General features: G+C 36.4%; 1 protein-coding gene across 1 annotated transcript; it reads right to left on the bottom strand.

The window, feature by feature from the left end:
- Nucleotides 1–207: 207 nt before the first annotated feature.
- Nucleotides 208–24376, bottom strand: LOC147648196 (uncharacterized). Its single transcript, XM_086867059.1, has 15 exons — nt 24196–24376; nt 21729–21872; nt 16836–17030; nt 15504–15608; nt 14592–14713; nt 12878–12958; nt 11262–11384; nt 10587–10673; nt 8984–9044; nt 8349–8497; nt 6835–7038; nt 6352–6518; nt 5769–5920; nt 5026–5103; nt 208–2030 (listed from the first exon to the last, which is right to left on the bottom strand). The coding sequence occupies exons 2-14, from the start codon at nt 21820–21822 to the stop codon at nt 5039–5041; spliced, it is 1605 nt and encodes a 534-aa protein (XP_086723185.1). The 5' UTR covers nt 21823–21872; nt 24196–24376; the 3' UTR covers nt 208–2030; nt 5026–5038.

Below are 24376 nucleotides of genomic sequence, written 5' to 3'. Positions count from 1 at the left end.
CATATGACACCATGAAATTGCTTCAGAAAACTTGCATAGACATGAGATTAGGTGTGGGAAGGTGCTAAGTTATAAGCTTTGGAGTCAGACATTCAAAAAGGTTAGAGAAAGAATAAGAATAGTGCCAAAATTTCTTCATAGATTGAATCTTCTCACATGAGGACCTTAAATAGCTAACAAAGTTAAACAATAAAGTTAATAAAAACATTTATTTTTTGGATATTTTATTTTACACTTTTATACATAAAACATTCAATTACTTTGTGTTATACAGTTCTATGGCTGAACCACAGCTCAAAAATCTCCTTTGACTTAAAACAGACTTCTGGCTTGCTACATAACTTCCATTCTTTAAAGCTGATTTAAAACTGCCTTTAAATGTCTCATTACCAACAAAATCAAAATTCCAACAGAAGTAAAAAAATCAAACAGTGTCTATGTGTACATTCTGCATATAGATTGCATATAGCTTTCATAAATATTTAGGGTTTTTTTTCTCTCCCTGTGGTGGACTGGATCTGGTTCAGTCCTGTTTAAAGCTTGGGCTTATCATCAGTGCTGCTGCATCTTGGAGTGGTATGTTCACAGCAAAGCACTTGAGATCACCCTCTCTATCCACTCTAGCTGTTTTTCTCTGCAGCACCTTCACCATAATGCATCTACATCTCAGTGACATCTATGTCCTTGTTCCTTTCCTCTTACATTCTCTTCTGATAGTCTCACGGTGTGCTCTGAGAGTCCAATGCAAAACGCCCTGAGTAGGATAATGGCACTCAGGAACAGACATCGTGTTCCCACAAGGACAGCTCCCACAAGGACAGTGATAAGTACACAGCAATTTGTTTGCACAAGAGGGATGTTTCATCCGTACAGAGTGTTCTCTCCTGATAGGTGATTCAAACCTAGAATATGCACCTTAAGAACAGATATGCATTAAAAAAAATTATGCCTGTGATGATAATATTTGAATTATAGATCAGTGCTGGAATACAAATTTTTTTCAGCTTATAATATGAGACTTGACGCAGCTGAGTAGTTCAAATAAACCACTCAGCTCCAGGTACACATGTTTAACAGACGACAAAAAAAAACTCAACCAGACTCTAAAAGGGCACATTTGGTATTTAAATTTCAAGTGTGCATTCTCTTCCAGGAACTTTGCATTATTATCTTCAACAACTATTAGAGACTGTTAGAGACAAGTGCTGTCTTCAGAAAAAACAACCATCTTCCCATTTATTTGGGAATTAATTACAACTTGATTGTAATTACAACCTTCTTACAAGTACGATTTTGAAGTTTATATTTTTAAAGTTTTCTTCATGTCTATTATTTATTGAATTTCATCTTTTATTGAAAAACTAAAACAAAACAAAACAAAAGGAAAAAAAACACCCAAAACCAAACAAACAAAAAACAAATAATAAAAAAAACCCAAACCACTGCCCCCCCCACCCCCCCCCCAAAAAAGAAAGAGAGCGAGTGTGTAAAGTTGAAACACATATCATGGTATAAAAGCCAGCTCTCTAAAACAATTGCTAAATAATTTGATGTGGGACAAAGTTAATTTTGGAGGCTTGTGCCTCACAGATGAAAGTTAGGAGCCATGTGTCTGAAGATACTGCTTGTGGAGGCATGCTAAATGCCCCACTTTAGACAGCAAAAGCTTATATACCCCATCCACTTGCAATGTGTTTGACTCAAAGACTCCTTTGCTCAGCCACAGACTCTTTCTTTCAGGTCATTGCTAAGGTCATTTACTTTGTTGTTGTTGTTGTTTCTTTCTTGTAGAAGATTTATTAAAAAATATTTATTAAAGAGCATAAAATTTTCAAATCACTTATATGCCTGCATAAGTTTTCTGATATTTACTGAACCACATGTATAGAATGCTTCTGATTTTTTGTCCACTCAAAAAATACTGCAGAGAGTTCTTTTGTGCTCAAGCTTTCTCTCCAGTGCTCCTCTCTAAAACAGGGAGTTTCTTTCAGAGTTGGTATCTCTCAGTGTTTCTTCATTATCTGGTAAACCTAAAAACTCAAAACAAAACCAAACACAAAAATGCAATGAGCGATGCAGCTAAAAATTAGCAAAAAGAAAAAAACCAAAACCGTTTTTATTCATTATTTACCAATGAAGAACTTCTTTACATTAACTTGACATGATGGACATCTTCTCATTGTCTTACCCTACTTACCTATGTAGGGTACTTAAGTATTTAATGTAATTTTGAATCTCTTCACTTTGAGATTCAACAGTCAAAATACCCTAAATGCATTACTGCACTCTGGTTTTTGATGCATTTTTAATGTATATAGTTGGATCAATTTCAGCAGAGCATCACAGAATAGGTCAGGTTGGAAGGGACCACTGTGGCTCATCTGGCCCAGCTGCCCTGCTCAAGCAGAGTTGTGACACAGCATATGGCACTGGATTGTGTCCAGATGGTTCTTGAATATCTCTGGACAATCTCTTCCAGTCACCTGCACAGTAAAGAATTTTTTCTCATGTTCAGGTGGAACTTCCTGTGCATCAGTTTCTGCCCATTACCCCTTGTCCTATTGCTCAGCACCCCCGACAAGAGCCTGGCTCCATCCTCTTGGCACCCTCCCTTCAGCTACTTACAGACATTGATAAGGCCCCTCTCAGTGCCTCTTCTGGAGGCTGAGCAGCCCCATCTCCCTCAGCTTTTCCTCATAAGAGAGATGCTCCGGTCCCTTCATCCTCTTTGTACAGCTCCCCTGGACCCATTCCAGGAGCTCCATGTCCCTGTTGTGCTGAGGAGCCCAGAGCTGGACACAGCACTGCAGATGAGCCTCACCAGGGCTGAAGAGAGGGGCAGGATCACCTCCCTCAGGCTGCTGGCAGTGCTCTTCCTGATGCATCCCAGGACACCACTGGCCCTCTTGGCCACAAGGGCACACTGCTGGCTCATGGACAGCTCGTTGTCCACCAGGATCCCCAGGTCCTTCTGCACAGAGCTGCTCTCCAGCAGGTCACTCCAGCCTGTGCTGGTGCATGGAGTGGTTCCTCCCCAGATGCGGGATCCTGTACCTGCCTTTGCAGAACTTCAGACAGCTCTTCTCTGCCCATCTCTTCAGTGTGTGCAGGTCCTTCTAGAGCACAGCACAGCAGTGCAGATACCAGCCTCTGCTCCCAGCTCAGAGTCATCAGCAAATTTCCTGAGGAGGCATCTGCCTTTCCACTGAATCCATTAAAAAATAAATTAAACAATACCAGGCCCAGCATGGAGCCTTGTTGATACTTATTTTCACCCAATTAACAAGACACGTATACTGTTTTTCTAGTGACGCATCATCTGTGTGCTGCACTGCGGCATCTTCTATCCAATGATCTATTATTACCCAAAAAACTCTAGAAGAAGATGAAGAAGAAAGAAGAAAAAGAGACAACACCCTAAATCCTCCATCTTGTCTTCTATTTTCTAAACTAGCTTAAATCCAGTGATTTGAGAAAACTCTAATTTACACACACTTTTAGCTTTTCTATTTAACTTTAACAGTTATTTTCATTATGTTTTCTTGGATATCAGAGTTTGGTATCAGAAATCACACTCTGTGGCTCAGACTCTAACAGGGGACACCTCTAGTGACAGGCCTCCAACCTGACTCTCTGCCACTGGTGATGACCCTCTGGGATCTGCCATTCAGCCAACTCTCTATCCACCTCACTGCTCACTAACTGGTCCATACTCCCTGAGTTTGCCTATGAGGATGTTGTGAGAGATGGTGTGGAAAACCTTGCAGAAGTCAATTCAGACAACGCTCTCCCCTGATCCATCCAGGTATTTGTTTCATCACAGAAAGCTACCAGGTTGGTCAAGCATGGTTTACCTTTCGTGAATCCATTCTGACTTCTCCTGATCACCTCCTGTCCACATGGATAGAGATAGCTTTCAGAATGAGGTTCTCCATCACCTGTCTATGAATTGAGGTGATAGTTCTCTGTGCACTCCTTCTGGTCCTTTTTGAAAACTGGGGTGACATCTGCTTTTGTTCAGTCTTCAGGCATGTCTCCCCAACTCCATGGCCTTTTGAAGATGATGGTGAGCAGACTTGCTATGATTTACGTCAGCTCTCTCAGCACTCATGGGTGCATCCTGCCCGGGCCCATGGACTCGTGGATGTTGTTTGAGAAAACTCAGTTCAAACAGTTACTTCTATTTCTATTTACTCTGATCTAAATTCACAAGAGGCAAAGCTTCTTTTGTAACCTACTAATAAACAGGGAATCCATGAATTCCAAATCATTAGATATCTGAAACCAGAGCTGCTGGAGCCAGAGAAAAACAACAAAGCTAGATCACAAATCTTATTGACTGAGGCAACTTTGGGTTTTTAGCTCGGAGAAAAGGAGGCTCAGGGAGAACCTTATTGCTCTCGGCAGCTACATTAAAGGAGGCAGGAGTGTGATGGAGATGTACCTCTTCTCCCAGGACACAAATGAGAGGACCACAGGAAATGGCCACAAGTTGAGTGAGGGGAGGTCTAGACTGGATATTGGGGAAAATTTCCTCATGTAAAGGGTTGCCAAGCATTGGGACAGTTTGTCCAGGGAAGCGGTTTAATCACCATAGCTGGAGGTATTTAAAAAACTATGTAGATGAGGCACTCAGGGACTTATTTAGGGTTTAGTAGTCAGCTTGACAATCCTGGGATAATGGTTGGACTGAAAGATCGTAAGGGTCTTTTCCAACTTAAAGAGTTCCATGATTCTAATGTATTTAACTTGTAACATACATCAAGGGATACCATGATGCACAAAGACTTGTACATGAACAACAAAATAGATACACAGGTGCAAAATAGAACATGGGAATCCTGTCAACATGCAGAAAACTATAACACTGTCTTCATTATTTAGCAAAACGATGTCATTCTTGGGTGTAAATGTGCTTAGACATCACAGAAAAAGAGCAAATCTCAAATCCCTTAAGAACAGCTAGGCAAACAAGCACATTAATAACTTTAAAACCAAGTTGAGCGACACATTGTAATGCATTACCTTGATTTCCATTTTAAACTTCTGCATGAGTTTCTTGGAATGGTGACTCTATCTCCTCAGAGCATATTGCAGGGTCTTCTGGAGAGTTCCCATAATTATGGGATCAATATATAACCCAAGATATAACATCAGATCAATATATAATCCAGTAAATCTTTTAAACTAGGAATTATAATTTTTTCAAATAGAAGAACACATCAACCTTCCTTTCCCTAATTCACCAAGACCAGGCTTTGTGTTGCAGAATCACAGAAAAAGCAAATCAAATATTTTGAGAAAGATTTTTCTGCTAGTCCCACCAGAGGAACATAGTTTGCTAAATTCATGCAATAGATATTTTAAAGTTTTCTTGAAAAGGGGCTACTGCCTTATGAATTCCACGTTTGTTATTTTATTCAGTGGATGTCTGACAAATCTAGGGAGGTTCTGAGTGCATCTACCTAGAACATGCATTGAGATATTTAGACAGAATATAAAAGTACATCAGTTTTCAAAATGATAAAGATACCAAAGAGAAGATGAATGATGGAGTTTACATTTAGAAGCCAAATTTAAAATCCATGACACACTATTGCAATTCATACAGTAGCTCACTAAAATGCACAAAATGGAAGATGTGGCATTGGAACGCTAAAGGCATTGCAACAACTTGCTTTTTACTGCTGTACTATTGTTTTATGTATTCAAAAGTATGCTGGCTGAGGATAGTTAAGCTTCTGTGATTTGACAAAAGGATTTCTCACCTGACCAGGGTACACAAAGACAATCCCTTTTAATCCATTTGGGGATTTCTCCTGTCTGGATACAATCAAACACAATTTTTTCTGTTTCAACATATTCTAAATCAGATTTTGCTTTTCCAATGTTTCTGAAAAGCTTCATTGGGAGGTGTGTCCTATCATTAAAAATAAAAAAATAAAAAAAAAAATAAAAAAGAAAGCGAAAGAAAAAAAAAGAGAATAATAAAGAAAAAGTAGAAGTTACTTTTAAGGAAGTTAATTTGTAAAGAACTTCCTGCAGAAAAAGTAGGAAGAGAAGATAATCTTGTAGCACAGGGCTACCAAATAAGCTTATTTCATCATATTTTATAATACAATGGATAAAACTTGCACAGTTAAGTTGAAAGGTTTTTCTGCTTTTTATACAAGGTGTTTCTATGTTATTGATTTCTTTCATAATATAGATGAAGACACTACTTTAATACTTCCCCCCATAAATAGACATGAAAACCATAACAGCATTGTCCAAAATATATTTTCTCTCTCTGAAAAGAGCTAATTATTTTCCTGTTATTTCTATGTTTGTTTTATTAACTATTCAATATACCTTGTGTCATCCAAAAGTTCATTTCCACAAAATATTTCATAGGACAGAATGTCAGCTTGAGCATTGTTAAAAACTTCTTCCAGATCAGCTCTTTCATCCTTATTCTTCCTGATAAGATCATGGATGCATTGTTGTGCCCCAGGGACATCACAATATATGGTGTGAACCTAACATAGATAAAAAAATGCAGTTTCTGCAGTTCACATAACTGAAAGGCTAGAAATACATGTTTTTTACATGCTACTAGTCTCATGCTTCATTAATTTATCTTTAGAAATAATGCCACCTAGTGAGTATTCAAGGTAGTCCCTAATTCCATTTGTTACTCTGAAAATCTTACCTGTAAAGTATAGTATTCAAAGTAACATTTTGCCACTTCTAGGACTATAACATTAATAAAGTAAACTGCACTCTCTTTTTTTAATGAACTTCTTACAAAACCCATTAAATAAACTTTCCTCTTTGCAGAAACTGTATTCTTACCATCTTGATAAGAGATTTCAGGAACATCAACACTGTCATTTGAGGTTTCATCGCCTTGTTAAATCTTCTTTCACTTTGTAGGAGATCAGTGATTTCCCTCTCTCGTTTCTGTAAAGATTCTTGTATCTCTTGCAGGATGGTGTGTGCTTGCCAAAGATATTGCTTTTCCACTGACCAGTCGGTTTTCTCTCCTTCATTAGCTGCCTGCAGGCAACAAACTCTCTGTATAACTTTTATACACTCTGCCAATATCTAAATTTTGATTGCTTTTGTTGGAGTCTGGAATACAGAGTGTGTGCCCCTGTTTCTGATACTTAGTTATAAGATCCAGAAAAACACTGAATTTCATATAACATGAAATTCGTGAGCATATTTTCATGGTGATACATGAGAACAAACGTTAAAGTTAGATAGAAAAAGCTAAAAGTGTAAGTGTGTAGATTAGAAAGTTTTCTTAAACCACTAGGTGAAAAAGTTAGTTTGGAGAACAGGAGACAAGATGGAGGATTTAGGGTGTTGTCTCTTGTCCCTTCTTTCTTCTTCATGTTCTTTTCCTAGAGGTTTTTGGGTAGTAGTAAGGGATTGGACAGAAAATGCCACAGTGCAGCACAGAGGTGATGGGTCATTGGGTCATTGGGTCATTGGGTCATTAAGAAAAATAAAATACGTGTCTATTGTTAATTGGGTAAAAATAGGAATAAAGATAAAAGACCTGCGTATTTCGGGGCCATTTTGTGCATCAGACAAGAAGTGTGCCACAAGGCCTTGTTGTGCCATCAGAAGAAAGAAATGTACCAGATTACAAACATATAACCTTGTACAGCCAGCCTGGAGAGATCTGTTAAGTTTTGTGATGACCTTTTAATAGACACGAGAAACAAGACTCTAACGAGCTCTGGAGTTTTGTTTGAATAAGAAGAAGTGAGATAAGCAGGGCTCCCCATGAGGGAGAATCCCAAAATAATTCAGTCCAAAGGAGGCTGAGAAATCCAAGAATAAAAAGAAAAATACAGAAGAGATGCAGCAGAAACAGAGAAACAGAAAAAAGGATTTTTTAGAGAAAAGTTACAGCTTTCATGTAAAACCACCAAGATTTTAATAAGGGGAGCAGAAATGGAGAAAAGTAAATGAAATATTGAATAAGATGGTTTCTTTGGTTGCAACGTTCAGAATATAGTTTTTATAAGTCAAAGAGTTGGATACTTAAAAGCATTTGGTAGCAAAGTGTCTACTATCAAATATATAATGACAGCCATAGCACACTACTGGTGATTCCTGAACCAACGGGTTTGTTCCATTATTGTGATGTTTTAATCATTCCTCATAAATGTGTCGTTCTCAAGGCAGGTATACATTTACACGCCTTAATTACTATCCATTAGACTGATTCAGTTAGTTAATACAGTTTGTTGATACCAGTTGATTTCAGCTTTTACTAGACTCAGCCTGATTGCCTTTGAAATACCTGCAGTAATCCCATAAACAACCAGTTACATTTCCATATTTGTGCTCACTTGTTCTGTTTTTAATACTAGAACCCCCGACACGTGTGAATTTTGTCCTTCTGCCTTTTCAGACTTTTGCTGAAGAATTTTTATCTGGAAATTCATGAGGTCTTTCAATCTTTCCACATGTAAACTGATGCTGTGTAGCTCCTGTAAAGCTGAATTGAGAACAATAGAAAACCAGGTAAGAATAACTTCAGCATTTCTAATCTTCAGTTCCAACAATACTGTCTCTGTGAAATTATCTCCCTTTAGAAATTAAGATTTTATCACAAACCAGTAATTTTTAATAATCAATATTACATTTTCATTAATAATTAATTTAAATTTATTTAAAATCAAATAATTATTAAGGATACATACTTTTCCTTTGATTTACACCTCCAAAGGAAAGGCTACAAGTGTTGAAATAAACCTACTGAGAAATTATGCTGACTGCAAAAAGCAAGATGTGCTAAGGATTTTGGAGTTATTACAGGCAGTATTTGAAGCTTCAACATTCTTTTATTATTCCACCTGAGCAGACAATATTGAAAAGAAAATACTTATATTGACTTCAGAAGGTATGCAGCTCAGTGTAAACAAAAGAACAAACAGAGAAGAAACAGAAACAGATCAAGAAACTCTGCATCTGAAACACTCACTCAGCGTGTGCTGTGTATAAAGGTAATCTAGCTTTTTACACAAATCTTCTAGAATGCAGACCTGCAAGACAAGAAAAGAAAAACAGCAGGAAATCAATACCACTTTTCATTATATCCTCTTTGGGGAGAATAATCAATAAAGTGGAAATAATGTTGTTGATACTTATGTGTACAACCTGTGTAAACAGGTTATTGAGCAGTAATCAAATGTTACTGGAAAATAAAATACAGAAATAAACAGAGACTGCTCAGGCACCAGTGTTTTCACAAGAGCCTCAGTCAAGGGGTTCTATGCTTTTACTTTCTTAAGCATTTTTCCACAATACTGAAATGATAACAGAGACAAAATTATTGATTCTCCTGAAACAGTTGAATAACAAAAGCTTTTGGAAGTATTCCTACGGTGACCCTTCAGAAAAGATCGTGCATGCCAAATCTTACCAGCACTATCTGCCTAACAGAAAGTACTCCTTCTTCCCACAAACCTTGGAACAGTGTTCTCACCACTTTTAACTCTTCATTACAGTATTTTTGCTACATTTCCTCGATATATAATAATAATATGATAACAGTATGATTTGGTTTTGTTTTTTTTTTTTTTTTTAATTTTGGGTTTTTTTTTTTCAGTTTATCAGTAAGGCATGGTATATTATAGCAGCTCAACGTGGTTGAAAAGTAAAAACCCTAATTTTAAATACTGGTGCCATGCAGAACTTAAACGGAAGGTGGTGCTAGGACACTTGAAAAGAGATACTAAAAATCCTGCCTGAGATCTTCACTCAGAAATCATATGGAAATCTGCATTCAGTTTCATGAATTAAGGAATAATTTGCCTCACAGACCTCACCCCTAGACCCCCTCCCTCCCTCCCTCCTTCCCCAAACACTCCCCAGCACAAGGTGAGATCTTCCCGAAGTCATGTCCCAGAGAACTGCAATGAAAACTGGTTGTAACAAAGCAGTGGTGCAAAACTAAAGGAACTGCTGCACATATTGACAGAATTGAACCTTGTGCAGAAAATAACAAATATCAGGCCATGTTTACATATGCAAAAAACCCAACAAATTTCTTTTGTTTTTTTAACACCTATGCTGTTAATAAATTAAAAGTGTCATTACTACAGACAAATTTGGAAAGCCTCAGGAACTTTAGGAAGTTTTTCCTGGGAACTACCAAATAAAGTAGTTTTTCTGCTGTGTCAGCCAGCTGAAATTCAATATTACAATTGCTTAGACAATTAGAAGCTTTTGTGGATTTTTAATTTCAATTCCTAAGCAAGGAAGAAGCAATGTGCTGTACCGTAATTTTAAAATTCTTCAAAAAAAGACATAAAACATGGAATGCAAGAGAAGTGACCATCTAATAATTTTTAGTGGAAAGAAAAATATAGTAAGAAAAAACAACATATATGAACTCCATTGCTGTTCAAAGGGCGAAACCCCAATTTTTTCTCTGAAAAAGAGGAAGGCAAGTGCATTGTAGGTCAATTTTCACTGATTTAGATGTACATATCTAAAAGCAGTCAGGTAGGCAAACAGCACACATTGGAATAGCAAGAACACCATCTGACTCGAAAAAGAAAATACAAACTCTGTTTCTTTACCTTTTCTTCTCTCCAGTTCTCTGTTCTTTGCTTCATTTTGTAAAGATTGATCTCTTGGATCAATTGTCTGTTTCTTTCTCTCAGGTTCTGAAGGCAGTAAAATAAGGCAAAAGGGTTGACAATTGCAACACTATTTTTCAGAAAGGCATTCAGTTTGAGATTTTTGTTTCACACCTTGAAAAGTCTTAACATTTGGACCAGGCTGCTAAGGCCTGTGGACCTAAAAAAATTAAAATTCCTCATTTAGCAATGACCATCTGTGTCCAGAGGTAGTCTGTTTCCAAAGACCCTTTCTAAATGCTGGAGGACTCTGAATCTTTTCCTCAGTAGCAGATCAGGAGGAACATGATAAACCTTAATATCCAGTCATCACCAAATCAGCAGCAAACATCCTATATATTCTAGGACTATCCTTCACACATTATTTACATGAAAACAAAGCTGTTGCCAAGTGCACTGCACAGCCAGGTGAAACCTGGCTTGAACAAAGCTTTATTCATGTCCAGAAGGAGAAAACCATAGCTTATTTTAAAATAAAATTTGTCAGTTTTACAAGCTGCATGTCTTCATTTAACTGTCTGTGCATAAGAGAGCATTAATTATAAAGCCTGTTCCTGCCACCTTTGTAAATACTTGCTGTGCTTATCCCCATGTAAAACAAAAACACTTGTTTACCTTAACTGTATCTTCCCAGTGTATGTTGTTCTTGTTCATCAGCTCTTGGTAAGCTTCTAACTGGGATTTCAGACACCTCATTTTCTCACTGTAATGTTTCCTTATAGTAGCTATGGTCTCCTCCTTTGTAACAGAATATTATTGAGAAAAGAAATAGTGAATGAGAACAGAAAGTTGGGTATGATAAAGGAAATGGTTTACACATCAGACTCTCTTTATTCTCATTTATGAACGATTTTTATTGGCTGCAAACATTTACTGTTAAACACAGGAGGTTTGTACTCTCATTTATTGCAGACTTCATGCAAAACTTACTCCTAAAATAACATATATTCTATGTATTTTTTTCAGAAATAAAACCAAAGCCACTCTCAGAGCAGATCAGAATGAATCCACCCAAGTACAGCTAAGCAATTTAAAAGAAATTAAACTTAGCTCAGACAGGGAAAGTTTGGAAGTAGCTTAGCAAAAAATCCACACAGCAACCAAAATGAGAGCGATTCTGTGAAGTAATATCATTACAGTCCCTGTGCTTGCATCACTGTCCAGCAGGTTGCTGTGTCTTGCTATGCAGCTGTGCTCTCCCCTGTTCTCTTTCCCTTCTCTCTTTCTCTTCCCCTAGTGAACTGTAGGCAGTTGAAAGTGGAAGATGTGGCTGTGTGAGGGTTACATCCCTACCAAAGTTCAGAAATTGATTTACACTGGTATTACTATGCTTGTGCAGATGTGACAACCTGACAAAAAGATGAAATCTTGTTGTGCTCCAAAGGGTGTCTAGGCTTTGTGCACTACGTACTGGAGATTCTCTAGATTTTACTTGACAGTCAGAAGATTTTGTTCACTTCCCCTTGGTGGCTTTAGAAGAATTTCTGAATCTCCTCTTTCTGTGTGCCCAGAGTAAACTTTAATTGTGTGGAAAGCATTCCTCTTCATGGGAACTGAGTGCCTGTCTGGATCAGAAAAGGAAAATGATGTGACAAATAGACAGAAATGTGAAGCTGTAACTGCAAGAAAAGACTCCAGAACAGAGTAGAAAAATATGATACAAGTAATTCTTTTTGGGAGAATTATTGGCTAGCAGAATGCAGAAAGGCTTCCACTAAGGAAAGAGAGATATTGTGCAATTCTGATCACAGGAATGGCACTTCTGGATCCTCATTGTCACTTTGAATGAGTTTACAGGTGAAGATATTCTGCTATGCTGTAAACTACATTGACAAAATATTGCAAGGCTAAAGCCAAGCTAAATGAAAAGTAGACAAAAAATACCCTCGGAAAAAAAAGCCATAAAAGGCAATACAACCTGGCACAGCCCTTAACATTGCAGTCATTCTTGAGAGGCACAGCCTACAGAAATGCAAATGCTGAAACCATGGTGTCAGTCATAACATAAAGGTGATATTAAAAGAAAATTCTCTGCCATTGTGCCAGACAAAAAGTTAAACCAGACTTCACAAAGCTGTAAGATAAAATACACTTCAAGATACACTGTCATTACATACAGACACTAAGAATGGTACATGAATGGAAGAGATGTAATTGTGAATGAAGTAGATTTTATCTCTCTGTATCACTTTGATTAATGGTCAACAGTCCTAATGCTCCAGGATAATTACCTGCTTTTCTTTCCTTATATCATCTAGTTTTCTAATTATCTTCATGTGTCTGTTTTTCATTTGCTGCATGTCTTTTACAATCTGTAGAGGAATATGGAAATTAGAAAGTCCGAGCACTAACAACTCCATTTGTAATGAATCAGAGATAAATAGCGAGTAGTAGAACTACTAAAGGCTAAACCTTCCAGGCTTCAATAATAGAAAATATATTACACTATTGAATAAAAGTCTGTGAATAACTTGAAATGGAATTTCTCTTTTGGTCCTAACATTACACCTTCCACTTCTTCCTCTATTATAATGACATAGTCATTATAATAATTCTAAATTTCATAAAAAAGAATAGTATTAGGCCTGTAACTGGGAAAAAAAAAGGGAAGCAACAGACAGATTTTGCATTTTATAGTTAGGAAAACATAGTACTTACATATTATGTTCTATTTTATTTTATATTTCATTAAAATAACTTGAAATCCTACAAAATTGATATATCTTTAACATACACTGGCAATTTTAATGACTAACAAAATGTGATGCCTACATCCAGGATGGACAAATTGAGCATTTTCCTGTTTGAAAGTGAATAATTTAAGTTTTAAATGGTATGAGGTTCGTTAATGAATCTCTTTAATTAATTTTGAGTTTTATTTAATTCATAATAGTCACTAAAGCTAGAATTTCATCAATTTCCATCCTAGCTTCTGCTGTCCCCCTTTCTTTTTTAAGATACTTGTCTGGTAGGTTCAATGTCAAATTTCACTGACACATGAACTTGATCATATGTAAATTATAAAAAATTATAAAAATCTAGAACTGTTCCAGAGATTTCCTTGGTTTCAGCTCTTCATTTAAGCTTCACACAATGCAGGTTCTGCTGACAGTGAGCACTTCAGCCAAATTAAAGCAAAAACATCTCAATTATGAGATTATAGTAATAAATAAATAAAATACAATCTCGGATTATTTATTGTGGCTGATGAATTATTTGAAAATAGTTGTGGTTGTTAGCATGGAACTAGGCTGACAGATTAAATCATCAAGAATATTTTCAAGCAGTTAACTTGGGAGTGAGGAGTCTTTACCATCTGGCACTATCAGAGCTCAAATGACAAAAAAAGTAACCAAGAAGCAATGCAGTCTTGAAATATACTCTCCTATTTACTCTTCATCCACAAAAACTACTGTGGAAGTAGCAGAATTCCAAGGAGACACAATCATAAGTGTAAGACACAAGAAAAGTCTGTTTAAAGAGGAGATTGAAAAGCTCCAGATGGGCTCCAGATCTCATCACCCACAGAGGTCTGAGTCATTTTAGTAATTTGCTTCAGGTATTTAACTTGTCTTACAGCTAGCTCAGCAGTCTGTATGTAGTCTGTACAAAAAGAAATCACCACTGAACTTTTTTGACTCATACTAAAAAACCAAGAATACAAGACCATATTTAGTGGAATAAATAAAGCAAGGAAACCAGTACACCAGGATATATGTGTATTTGTATTTATTTTATATAGAAAGGAATGTGCACAAAGGAATGTGCACAGATGATGTTCCATAACTTAAATATGGCTAAATACTAGTTATTCTAGTTTCTGGCATCAAAAATATGGTTTTGTACTTAGCCATATTTAAGTTATGGAACATCATCTGTGCACATTCCTTTGTATATAAAATAAATACAAATACATATATATTTGGATGTTTTGGGGTTTTTTACCTTGATGATATGCAATGTAGCTAGGCTGTATGGAATGTATGGCACTTTTTTGGTTGTACATTCCTCCAACTCAGTTGCTTTGTGATCAGCAGCAGAACAAACTCCAGATGTGGTAAACTGATCTAGTGTAAAACAAAATTTATTTTATCAACTAAAATACACTGCAACTTCACATGTACATATTACGGTTAAATTTTTTTTAGTGGCATTTATTGTTGTTTTTTGGGATTTATTCTAATGACAAAATAGGATCCTGGGAGGAGAAATACAGTAACAGACTTGTTAGCTTCTTCCTCTAGACACCATTGTACAGACTTACATTAGACAATTGTTTTCTCATGAATACTCTGATATTCATTACTTACATATATTTATGTCATTAAAACTAAAAATTAAAAATCAGGTTAAAAAACTCATGCAGAAACATGCTGCCTCTTAAGAAAACTAGCTTTTATAACAACTAAGAGGACACTTTACATCCTGGAAACTACCTGCTGCAAATTACTGGATAGACACATTTTTTTATCAGGGTATGACATACATATTAGTTTTTTTCTAATCTTCCTTTTTGTTAAATAAGAATGTAAAATTACTTTTCCCCCCAACAATTAGATTGTTCTTGCTTAATACAGTAGCTGACTTGCTACTGGAAAATTAATTTAAGTACCACAATTCTCAACCCAGTATCATTATTAACTAATAGGAGTATGAATTCAAAAATACTGATGTAATTATCTAGAATAGTGACTTTTGTATATCTAAGCTAAAGAATTTTATTTGAAAATCCAAGCAACGCAGCTTAATTCAATCAGAGCTCACATATAAGGGGAAAAAAAAGAATAAAATTCCTCATTTTATTTAAGGTATTATCTGTTCCCAAAAACAAGAATAATACTTGCTTTACAAATATACCTTTATCTTGAGTTCTGTCTTCACTCCATCCAATCAGGGAATTCAGAAATGACCACTTGTTTATATTCATTCCAAGCTTGTGCAACCATGAGCTTCCCTCTAAGTCTGTTAACAAAATTCAAGGGCTAAAATATTGTAAAAATCATTGACATTCTTGCCCTGATTCTCTTTGTCTAAAAAGTGTTCTAAGTAATTAAAAGGAATACAAAATGTGAGAGACTGGGAAGTTATTGAGAAAACCACAAGCATAAGAAGGATGTGTGAGGACTTGTGTGACACTTGAATGGTTCCACTTGATCCTGAAAACAGGGATATCCAATGCAAAAGCTACATTTTGGACTTCTTTCTCACCTTCTGTAGGAATGTCTTCAAAATTTTATTTTAAAAATTACAAAATAAACTGGATTTTTCCCAATATCTTGGAAAATGTGAGTGTGTGTGTATGTGTGTGCTAAGAGGTGGGGCTGCATCACATGGTTACGTGAGGTGTGTCTGACTCTCGATGCACGCAACACTTGCTGAGAGAAAACCTACCCACAAAACCTTCAAGTACTCTGATGTGAAAGAGAAAACAGTGTCTGAAAGAAGTCCTCTGAATCTTTGAATTGGTCGAAACAATTATTAGAAATGAAGAAATTTTGCACTCTGGAAAAATTTAAATGTATATATTTCCTTAGTTCCTAACACAATTCTTATTTAGTTACATACTGCAGTGATTTTATACTAACAAATGCTTTTATACTATTGATTTTATACTAACTCTCTGCATGTTGCTTTTACTAGCTGTACTGTAAGAGGATGCACCATTCTAAAATACAGTCTGTCCAGCTACCAGATGGTCCAGTTCAGGTACAGCCATAAAAGTCTTGTTTTCCAAGATCCAGTTTTGGTGATTTACAAAATACATAAAATACGTGTTGAAAACACTGCCCTTGCTATTCTACACAAACTATTCCTTTTCCTGAAATCATTATTTTCATCGCTCTACATTACATATATAAAAATACCAGCTTTTGTTCTGTGATTATGATATGATCTCATGTGAATGATAATGTCATTGAAGGACACAAAACCTGTATTTTTTAAAAGACTTGATGTCTCACATCTACATCCTTTTCGTTCACATTTTGTTTCATTTTTGCCATCTTGGAGACTCTTAGCAACCCTTCCCATAATCCTACTTTAGGCAAAATTAGCCACTTACACATCAATGTGTGTAGGTCAAGAGCACATAATATAATGTCCTGCTGCTGTGACTCTACAGTACAGATACCACCACTGCCTTTTGTGGAAAGCAGTGGAGTACAATCTGATTCTGCTACTACTACTTACGCTCCTCAGGTGTGTCTTTCACCACAACACTTTCAATCACACACGAAGGATGTTCCTGTGCATCCTCCGAATCATCAGTAATGCTCCCTGGTAGGACAACAGTGGAGTGCGTGGTGGTCAGTGGTTTTGTTTCAGTCTGCACCGAGCCTTTGGGGACTTGCCAGCATGGAAGGTCAACACTTTGTACCCATGCTTCTGAAAAACAAGCAACATAACTCTTTTTAATAAAATGGTAGCTCAAGACATTCAGTTGAGATTCTTAAAAACAGATTTTGTGAAACAAGACCAGATCTGCAATATCAGACACCAAAATGGATTTAAGATTAAAATATTGGAAACTATCAGCAGTTTAATTAAACCTGGGTGACTTTCTTAGAAACTGATCAGAGAAAACCTTTGGTTTTGGGTCTTTCTGTCTTTTTTGAAATCTAACATGATTTGGTGATTTAATCTTGATTTTACTGCCAGATTTAGCTGAATTAGGAAAGCACATTGAGGTCCACGAAATATAGTCAGAATTCACCATCTATCCTGAATAAAACCTGGCAAGTCTCATGCAGCTTCTATCCAAAAGCACATCTCAAACACACTCCTCAGTGCATAACTCTTGGCCAAATTTTGTCTCTGGAAGTCTCTAATACATTTGATCTCTTTTTATGATCAATTTCTGTTTCCCCAGAAGAAGATCTTCTTGATGAATTTTAAAGAAACCAAAGATATTTACTAGCAAAAAGATTTTATTTTATTTTTTTTATTTTTTTATTACCTTGTCAACCTCATAAGTCCTATAGAGAAACATGTTGCTTTTCTAGACCTTCAAGGTTTATAGAACAGAAGAAAATGAATACTTGATCCTGAACATGAAATACAAATGGCAGGCCTTTTGGGAAGCAATTAGAGCATGTGCACAGGAATGAAAACATAGGTGACTCTAAGTTCAGCAACTGAACTCATGTCATTGCAGTAATTTCAGCTATCTGGCAAGAGCTGTCAGAATTGGGACTTGCCAATGACTGCCAGTCAGCTTCACACAAAAAGTACTAAAGCCTTTAAAACTTGGCTTGTGCCCACTGAAAAGGCCTGAGAATTACACTTAAAAGTGGTCATAAAGAATTAAGATGATTGCAAAGTTATTGAAATGACCATGGACCAGTTGAAGTTCTACATATCTAACAAAGCTGACAGAATGTTTTCATAAGACAGACTGAGAAATTCATTTCAGAAATGCAATATAACGAAGATCAATCTGGTTTAACTTTAATCCTTCCCTCCCACTATCACCACAGTTTGAATTGTTTTTTTGTTTTGTTTTCTTGATCAATTTAGTAAGCAGCATTCCCATAGAAGCAGCACAAGAATATGTTGCTAGATTGATACCAGCTTCTGCTGTGGTTTGAACCTATCTAGCAACTCAGGTTCGTGCAGCCTCACTTCCTCACAGTGATGGGTGAGTGAATCAGAGGGGTAAAAGTGATAAAAACCGTGGGTTGAGAGTTTAATAGGTAAAGCAAAGAGCTACATGCAAGCAAAATGTAATAAGGAATTAATTCACTACTTCCTATGGCCAAGTGAGCGTTTAGTCTTCTACAGGAAAGTAGGGCTCCATTGCATATAATTGTTACTTAAAAGACAAATTCTGTATCTCAAAAAATCCTTTCTCTTTTCCTCTAAACTCTAAACTTTTATTGCAGCACACAATATTTTTGCAGAGGATGTCCCTTTGGACGGTGTTGCAGTTTAGGAATGGTGACGTCCAGTTCAATGGCTGCACCAAGACTCTCCTAAACACACACTAAGCACACTCCTAAGCACACCACTCTCTCACAACATAAAACAAACGCCCTTTTGATATCTTTGTGTACAGCAGCTGTCTGAGAGCAAGTTTCTTTTTTGCCTCTTGTTACAGCACTTTCTACTGTTGAACAGATTTTCTGCTATTCAACATTACCCATAGTGAAAATGCACGCTCTGGGCTGTCTTACAATAACATCAGCAGACTGATCAGAGCCCGTCTCACCCTCTGTGCTCTGACGCAAAACAAAGAACAGCAGCGTGAGAAGAGGACAGGTAGGAGCGGTGGGAGTGTCCTTAAAGTATGGTTCATTAAAACAGCCAGAGTGAAAGAGAAAACCATTCCTTCTGGACTTGGACAGGGAGATATAAAGAGTGTTTCCTCCTTCATCACGTGGAAAATGGAACATGAAACAGTGTGGATAGAGAACGACCATTCTTCCAACATCCTGATAAGCAAGACCATATTGTTTCCCTTTGTGGCTTACAAAAATGTGGAAATTGTCATTTTTTATCTCTGCTAGTGATCATTCAGAGAAGCAGGAATGTAGCAATGTAGTTGCAATATTCAGTATACCTCAGTAGTTGGAAAATGGGCCTTCTGAACCCTCATCTCTTTTTTGTGCATGGAATAGTACTTTCCCCTTCTATTTAACAACTGCCTGGATTGTTTTTGAAGGGCACTCCTTCCTCATTAGTACTACATCATGTTGGTATCAGCTGGAATGAAGATTCATACCAGGATATCTTTTATAACTCCATCTCATCCTCTGACAGTGATTTAGCAATGAATTTGGACAGTGTATTACGAGTAAAAGCTTGTCTTGATGCAAGCTGCAATTCAGTTCTTTTCAAGATGGAAATATATTAAGCAAACACTTTCTTTTTATTCTTTCTGGTCAAACTACATTTTTATCTCTAGCATTCTCAGGTTACTCTGCCTTATGTAACAACCTTGCCCAGTTGTATTGCCCAACAGAGCTGACAATCAAACTTGTTTAACTTGTTATTCTTCAGTTCTGGTGTGAAGGTTAAACAGTCAGTCAGGATATATATGTGTGTATGTGTAGTATCCTGGCAAGGAGAAGAGAATATATGGGAGCTATCACCTGATAAGTTGACACCATGGAGCAAAACACCCATGACAGGAGTTAATATTCCAGTTTGCTACCACAGACAACAAAGCTTTCTTGCTCTATTTTGTTGATATTTCGTCTTGAAAATAAAGGCATACATTTTATACTATAAGTTACAGAGATGCTGGACAAAATGCAGGAAAGTAGATTTAACTTTCCTTGGAAAAAGATGTGTGTTTGTGTGTCTACTGATAGACAGAGTTGTTCCTTCATGTTGGTTAGACCTGAGATTCCGTGCTACTACCAGTCTGCTCATTCATTAGTCAGCTGCCTGAGACTACAAATAGACCACCAATGGTGCTATTCATCTCTGAATCAGACCTGGCAATTCATTGTTAATCCACACTATTGCATTTAAATTTTAAACATAATGCTTGATAACTATGTTTGACGTCTGAGGAAAAACTACTTTTACAAATACGTGTGGGAGGGTCTAATATTAGGTAAGAGAAGACTGTTCCCTCATGATTTATGGGCAGAATCTGCAGGTTGAATAGCAGATCTTCCTCATCTTTCCCTATCCTGCTTTTCAGCACCCTGGTCCCTAAGGTGGGGCAAGACAAACCACCCTGCATTTTTGTTACAGGCTTTGCATGACTGCTCCTTTCTTTTTTAATTGTACACCCTTGAAAAGCAATTCTAGAATTTGGCCTTCTGCTTTCGCTTATCCTAACCTTTAATGCATACTTAATAAAAGTCTCAAACTATCAATGATTGTGGATGCTGAATGTTTTAATTTTTGAGACCCAACCTTGGTTACCTGTTGGTCCTCAAATATGGACACATGAGGGTTTGTATCAGAAAAAAACCCGAAGCCTGAACAGTCACAATAATTTTTATAGGAGGTAATCTGCATAAAAAAAAATATTTTTAAGAATACAAGGATAATTTAAAGACAGTTTTAAGACGACATGGTTAGGATTCATGTTATCTCTATGGAAAAATCTAGGAGGAAACCCACAACTTTTGGCAATACAATTTTTTTTTTTTCTTTTTTTGTGGCATCATCATTTCTTTTTTGAGACAGAATCCTCTGGGAAAATTTATTTGCCTTGCAGGTTAATTTTTTTGAGCAGTCAGGAGTTAAAATTTCAGGGAAGAAATGAGCAGTAGGGATGCAAGACTTTGAGAAAAGCTCTAAGTTTGTGAAAAAATAGCCTTAAATAAAATAATAGTAAACAAGAAATTTCTTTTTAATCACTTACTAGTGAAAATGGTTTATGTTTAAAATCCAGTTGAAATTCCCTTTCCTTAAGTTCATTGCTTCCTGTCCTACAATGAAACTGATGATTTTTGAAGATTTCTGAACTCAGTCTTCTAAGAAATAACTAAAGATTCTTACATTATTAGACCATCATTCCACTTTTCAGACATTCACCAGAAGCCACATTCATCAGCTCTTTGATGATTCCCCTGTACAATCTCTCTTACCTTCTAAGATTGCATTTCCTGAAATGAAAGAAGTATCATGCCTGAAATACTCAGTAACTTGTTGAACTGTGAAAAGTCAGGCCTATTTTTCTAAAAAAATCACTATTTTTTTTCACTATTTGAAAATCCTGCAGTGACTTAGAAGACCTTAATTTATCACACTTTTCTAAATGTCTGTGAAGACAAATACATACACAGCTTTCCAAATTATCCCTGGCATTCAAACACGTATTTCCTAGGTTAGCAAGACAGCTTTTGAAAAATAATTAGCTATGTATAAAACTATTTTCATTCATTTGTGCTTATCTTTCTGTTATGTAAAGGACTTAGCTCTTTTAGAATGCATTTCATTTGCATGAGTTGTTTTCTTTCCCTGAAAAAGTGATGGTTGTCCTCATCACAATTTGAACTCAGCTTATTTGATAAAACATTGGCCTGGCTCCACCTTACCACACTCAATATCTATGTGTCATAGTGTAACATACACAAACATTTCTTATTTTTAATAAATACATACTAAGTCCTAAACAATTACCTTCATCCATGTTTATCCGTCTGTTTCTCAGTGTTTCCAGAGAGATGAGAGTTAACTTCTGGTATTTTCTGAAAACCTCCCACACTGTGAACATAAATATTTAACCTGCAAAAAATGCAAGAGCCTCACTAGGCAACAAGATACCTGCAGAAAATAAAATAGACATGGATCAGGTTTCTTCTCATTGACTCCTGTGTCAGGCAATGCCTGTTTTGCCAGCAGACTAAAACTTACTAGATGAAACTCAAAGCTGTAGAAAACTTAGCTATAAGTGAAAAAAGTACAGGTTGGTTCTATATATCTGAAAGCACAAATATCCACAAGATGAGAAGGGCTTCATTAGAATAATTTATAAGTCTCCACACTTGTTTCAGCTCGAAGAATATGAAACACAATTCTTCTGGTAGGAGTTAAACTGATAGAGTTCCAAGTAGTATTTTATACAATTGCAGCTCTAATTTCATATGAACAGAGTGATTAAATCGGTCCAGATGAAGCTGTTACTACATTAGAACAAAGTTTCCCCTGCTTTTTACAGTTGTTTCAAGGAAGTGTATTGTCATTTCTCTTCTCTGAAAATTAAAGGTAAAACAAGCCCATACTTTTATCGCTGCCTATGCCGTTATACTGTGAATGGCCTCAGCTGAGACAGGCTGGTTATTTTGAACTGTAAATCAAACTGTAAGTTTCTTGGAATAACTCCAGGCACAAAACTTCTGATATTCCTATATTAATATGAAAAAAACAGCAGCAGAAGCAGGGAGAAGAAAGTGCTATTTACCAATTGCAAAAGAAAATACAGAATTAAATTTGCAGGCTGACATGATCGAGCCTAGACAGGTAAGACCAGTGGCTCAGGATTTCTACCTCACTGCTATTTTTTGTGTACCCCACCCTTATGACAAAAGGGACTAAACCCAGAAACCTGCCTTTAGCTTATAGTACAAAAGGAAGGCTTTTGGTATCACTAACTCAACAAGCAGTTTCGCTGTGAGTTTTCAGGAAGCAGCTTCATTGTGAACCTTTGTATGAATAACCCACCACTAATTTAACTTCTATGACTATTTACTCTGTTGTGCAAATTTGAATATTTTATAGCTTCACTGGGATGTAAAGAAAACAGTATGGGACCTATACAAAAAGATTTTTGAGTTTTTTGGGTTTTTTAAAGGGATTATTTTTGTGATTTTTCTTTTTATGATAACAAAGGGTGTTTTTGCCTTCTGTCCTCTCTCTGCTTACCACAGGGGGGAAAAAGAAAAAAAAGAAAAAAAAATGGAAAAGAAGAAAGTGAGCCATTGGAACAAGTGAGGGTGTTTGATTTTAAATGATCACAATCTTATAAAAATAAAAACATATTTGAAAGATTATGTTTCCAAGTTATTTTTACACTGATAAATTATGTAAGACATATAAGCACTACAGCTATTGCTAAATGAAGAAACTGGCAAAGCAATCAGAAAATACCACACTCCCAGTAGTATTTAAGTAGGGTATTTTAGGTTTTTACTTAAATTTTTAATTTTCACTGTGATGCTTTTTGCTTTGTTTAATCTTTTAGGTCTATGTAGTAGTCCCATTCTTGAACTAGAATGTGACAGTGCTAGCTGTTAAAACAGATTGGTAGTGCTGATATCTGGGGAGAGGTCACTCCTTTCACTATGTTTGTTTTGGCTGGTATTCCTGGTAATTTTACTTTAAGAAGAATCTTTACCTCAAAAATATTTACTTTTTTACTTAAAACAACCTTCAGAAAATACCCACAGTAATCAGTTACACTTTATGTCTTTTTGTTATATTAATGTCATTGAGACCCAACATTCCACTCTTATATTTTGTTATCCATGATATTTCATGCCTAATTATGTGAAGATGAATTTCTATGGCTAGGAATTCCATGTATACTCCCAATGACTTTGATTATCTTGAGAAACTTATAGCAGTTACAGGGAGAAATGATTTACACTGGTATAGAATTGGGCTACATTTGAAATGTTTCATCTGCATCTTTCTCCTTTGAGGAAAATCAGATGCAAATCAAACTCTGAGTAATGTACCTTCAGGCAGTTCTATGATGGGACAAATTACAACAAATACAAACATGCCTTGAACCTTGTTATCTCCAAAACAGAAGCAAGCTTAAACTACTTAAAATTTCCCTTTAATAATTGTGACTTGCACCATGTCACCCATTGTGCCCTAGAGGTGTTACTTCTCCGGCAGACTTGAGACAACACAGTCTAGAGTAACACTGAAGCAAAAGAACACGAGTTTTCTGGAGTTTTGGCTGGAAACACAATAAGGAATTCCTGTTCAACATCACAGTACAGAAGTCTGTAGGAAAATGCCTGGATCCAAATAATATTTTGCTGAAAGTCAGCAATAAAATTATATTTAAATTGAGGAAAAAACCATAAAATGGACAAGGTGTTCAGGGACAGGTTTCTTTTCTTTTGTTCCTTCTTACCTATAGAATTTTTCTTCTTTTTCTTCTTTTTCTTTTTCTTCTTCATTTTCATCTTTGTCTGCTGAGACATCCCATGGTTCCAGCTCCACTCTGGAGCTTCTGACACATCTCATCTATCACCTCAGGATTTCTGCTCATTCCTGCCATCCGAGGCAGGTGCTCCTCAGAGTCCTGCAGGTGC

The sequence above is a fragment of the Cyanistes caeruleus genome, chromosome Z (genome assembly GCF_971803275.1).
Source record: "Cyanistes caeruleus chromosome Z, bCyaCae1.hap1.1, whole genome shotgun sequence".
Taxonomy (NCBI): domain Eukaryota; kingdom Metazoa; phylum Chordata; class Aves; order Passeriformes; family Paridae; genus Cyanistes; species Cyanistes caeruleus.
Note: the sequence above shows the minus strand (reverse complement) of the source record. Positions and strands in the feature narration are given on the sequence as shown.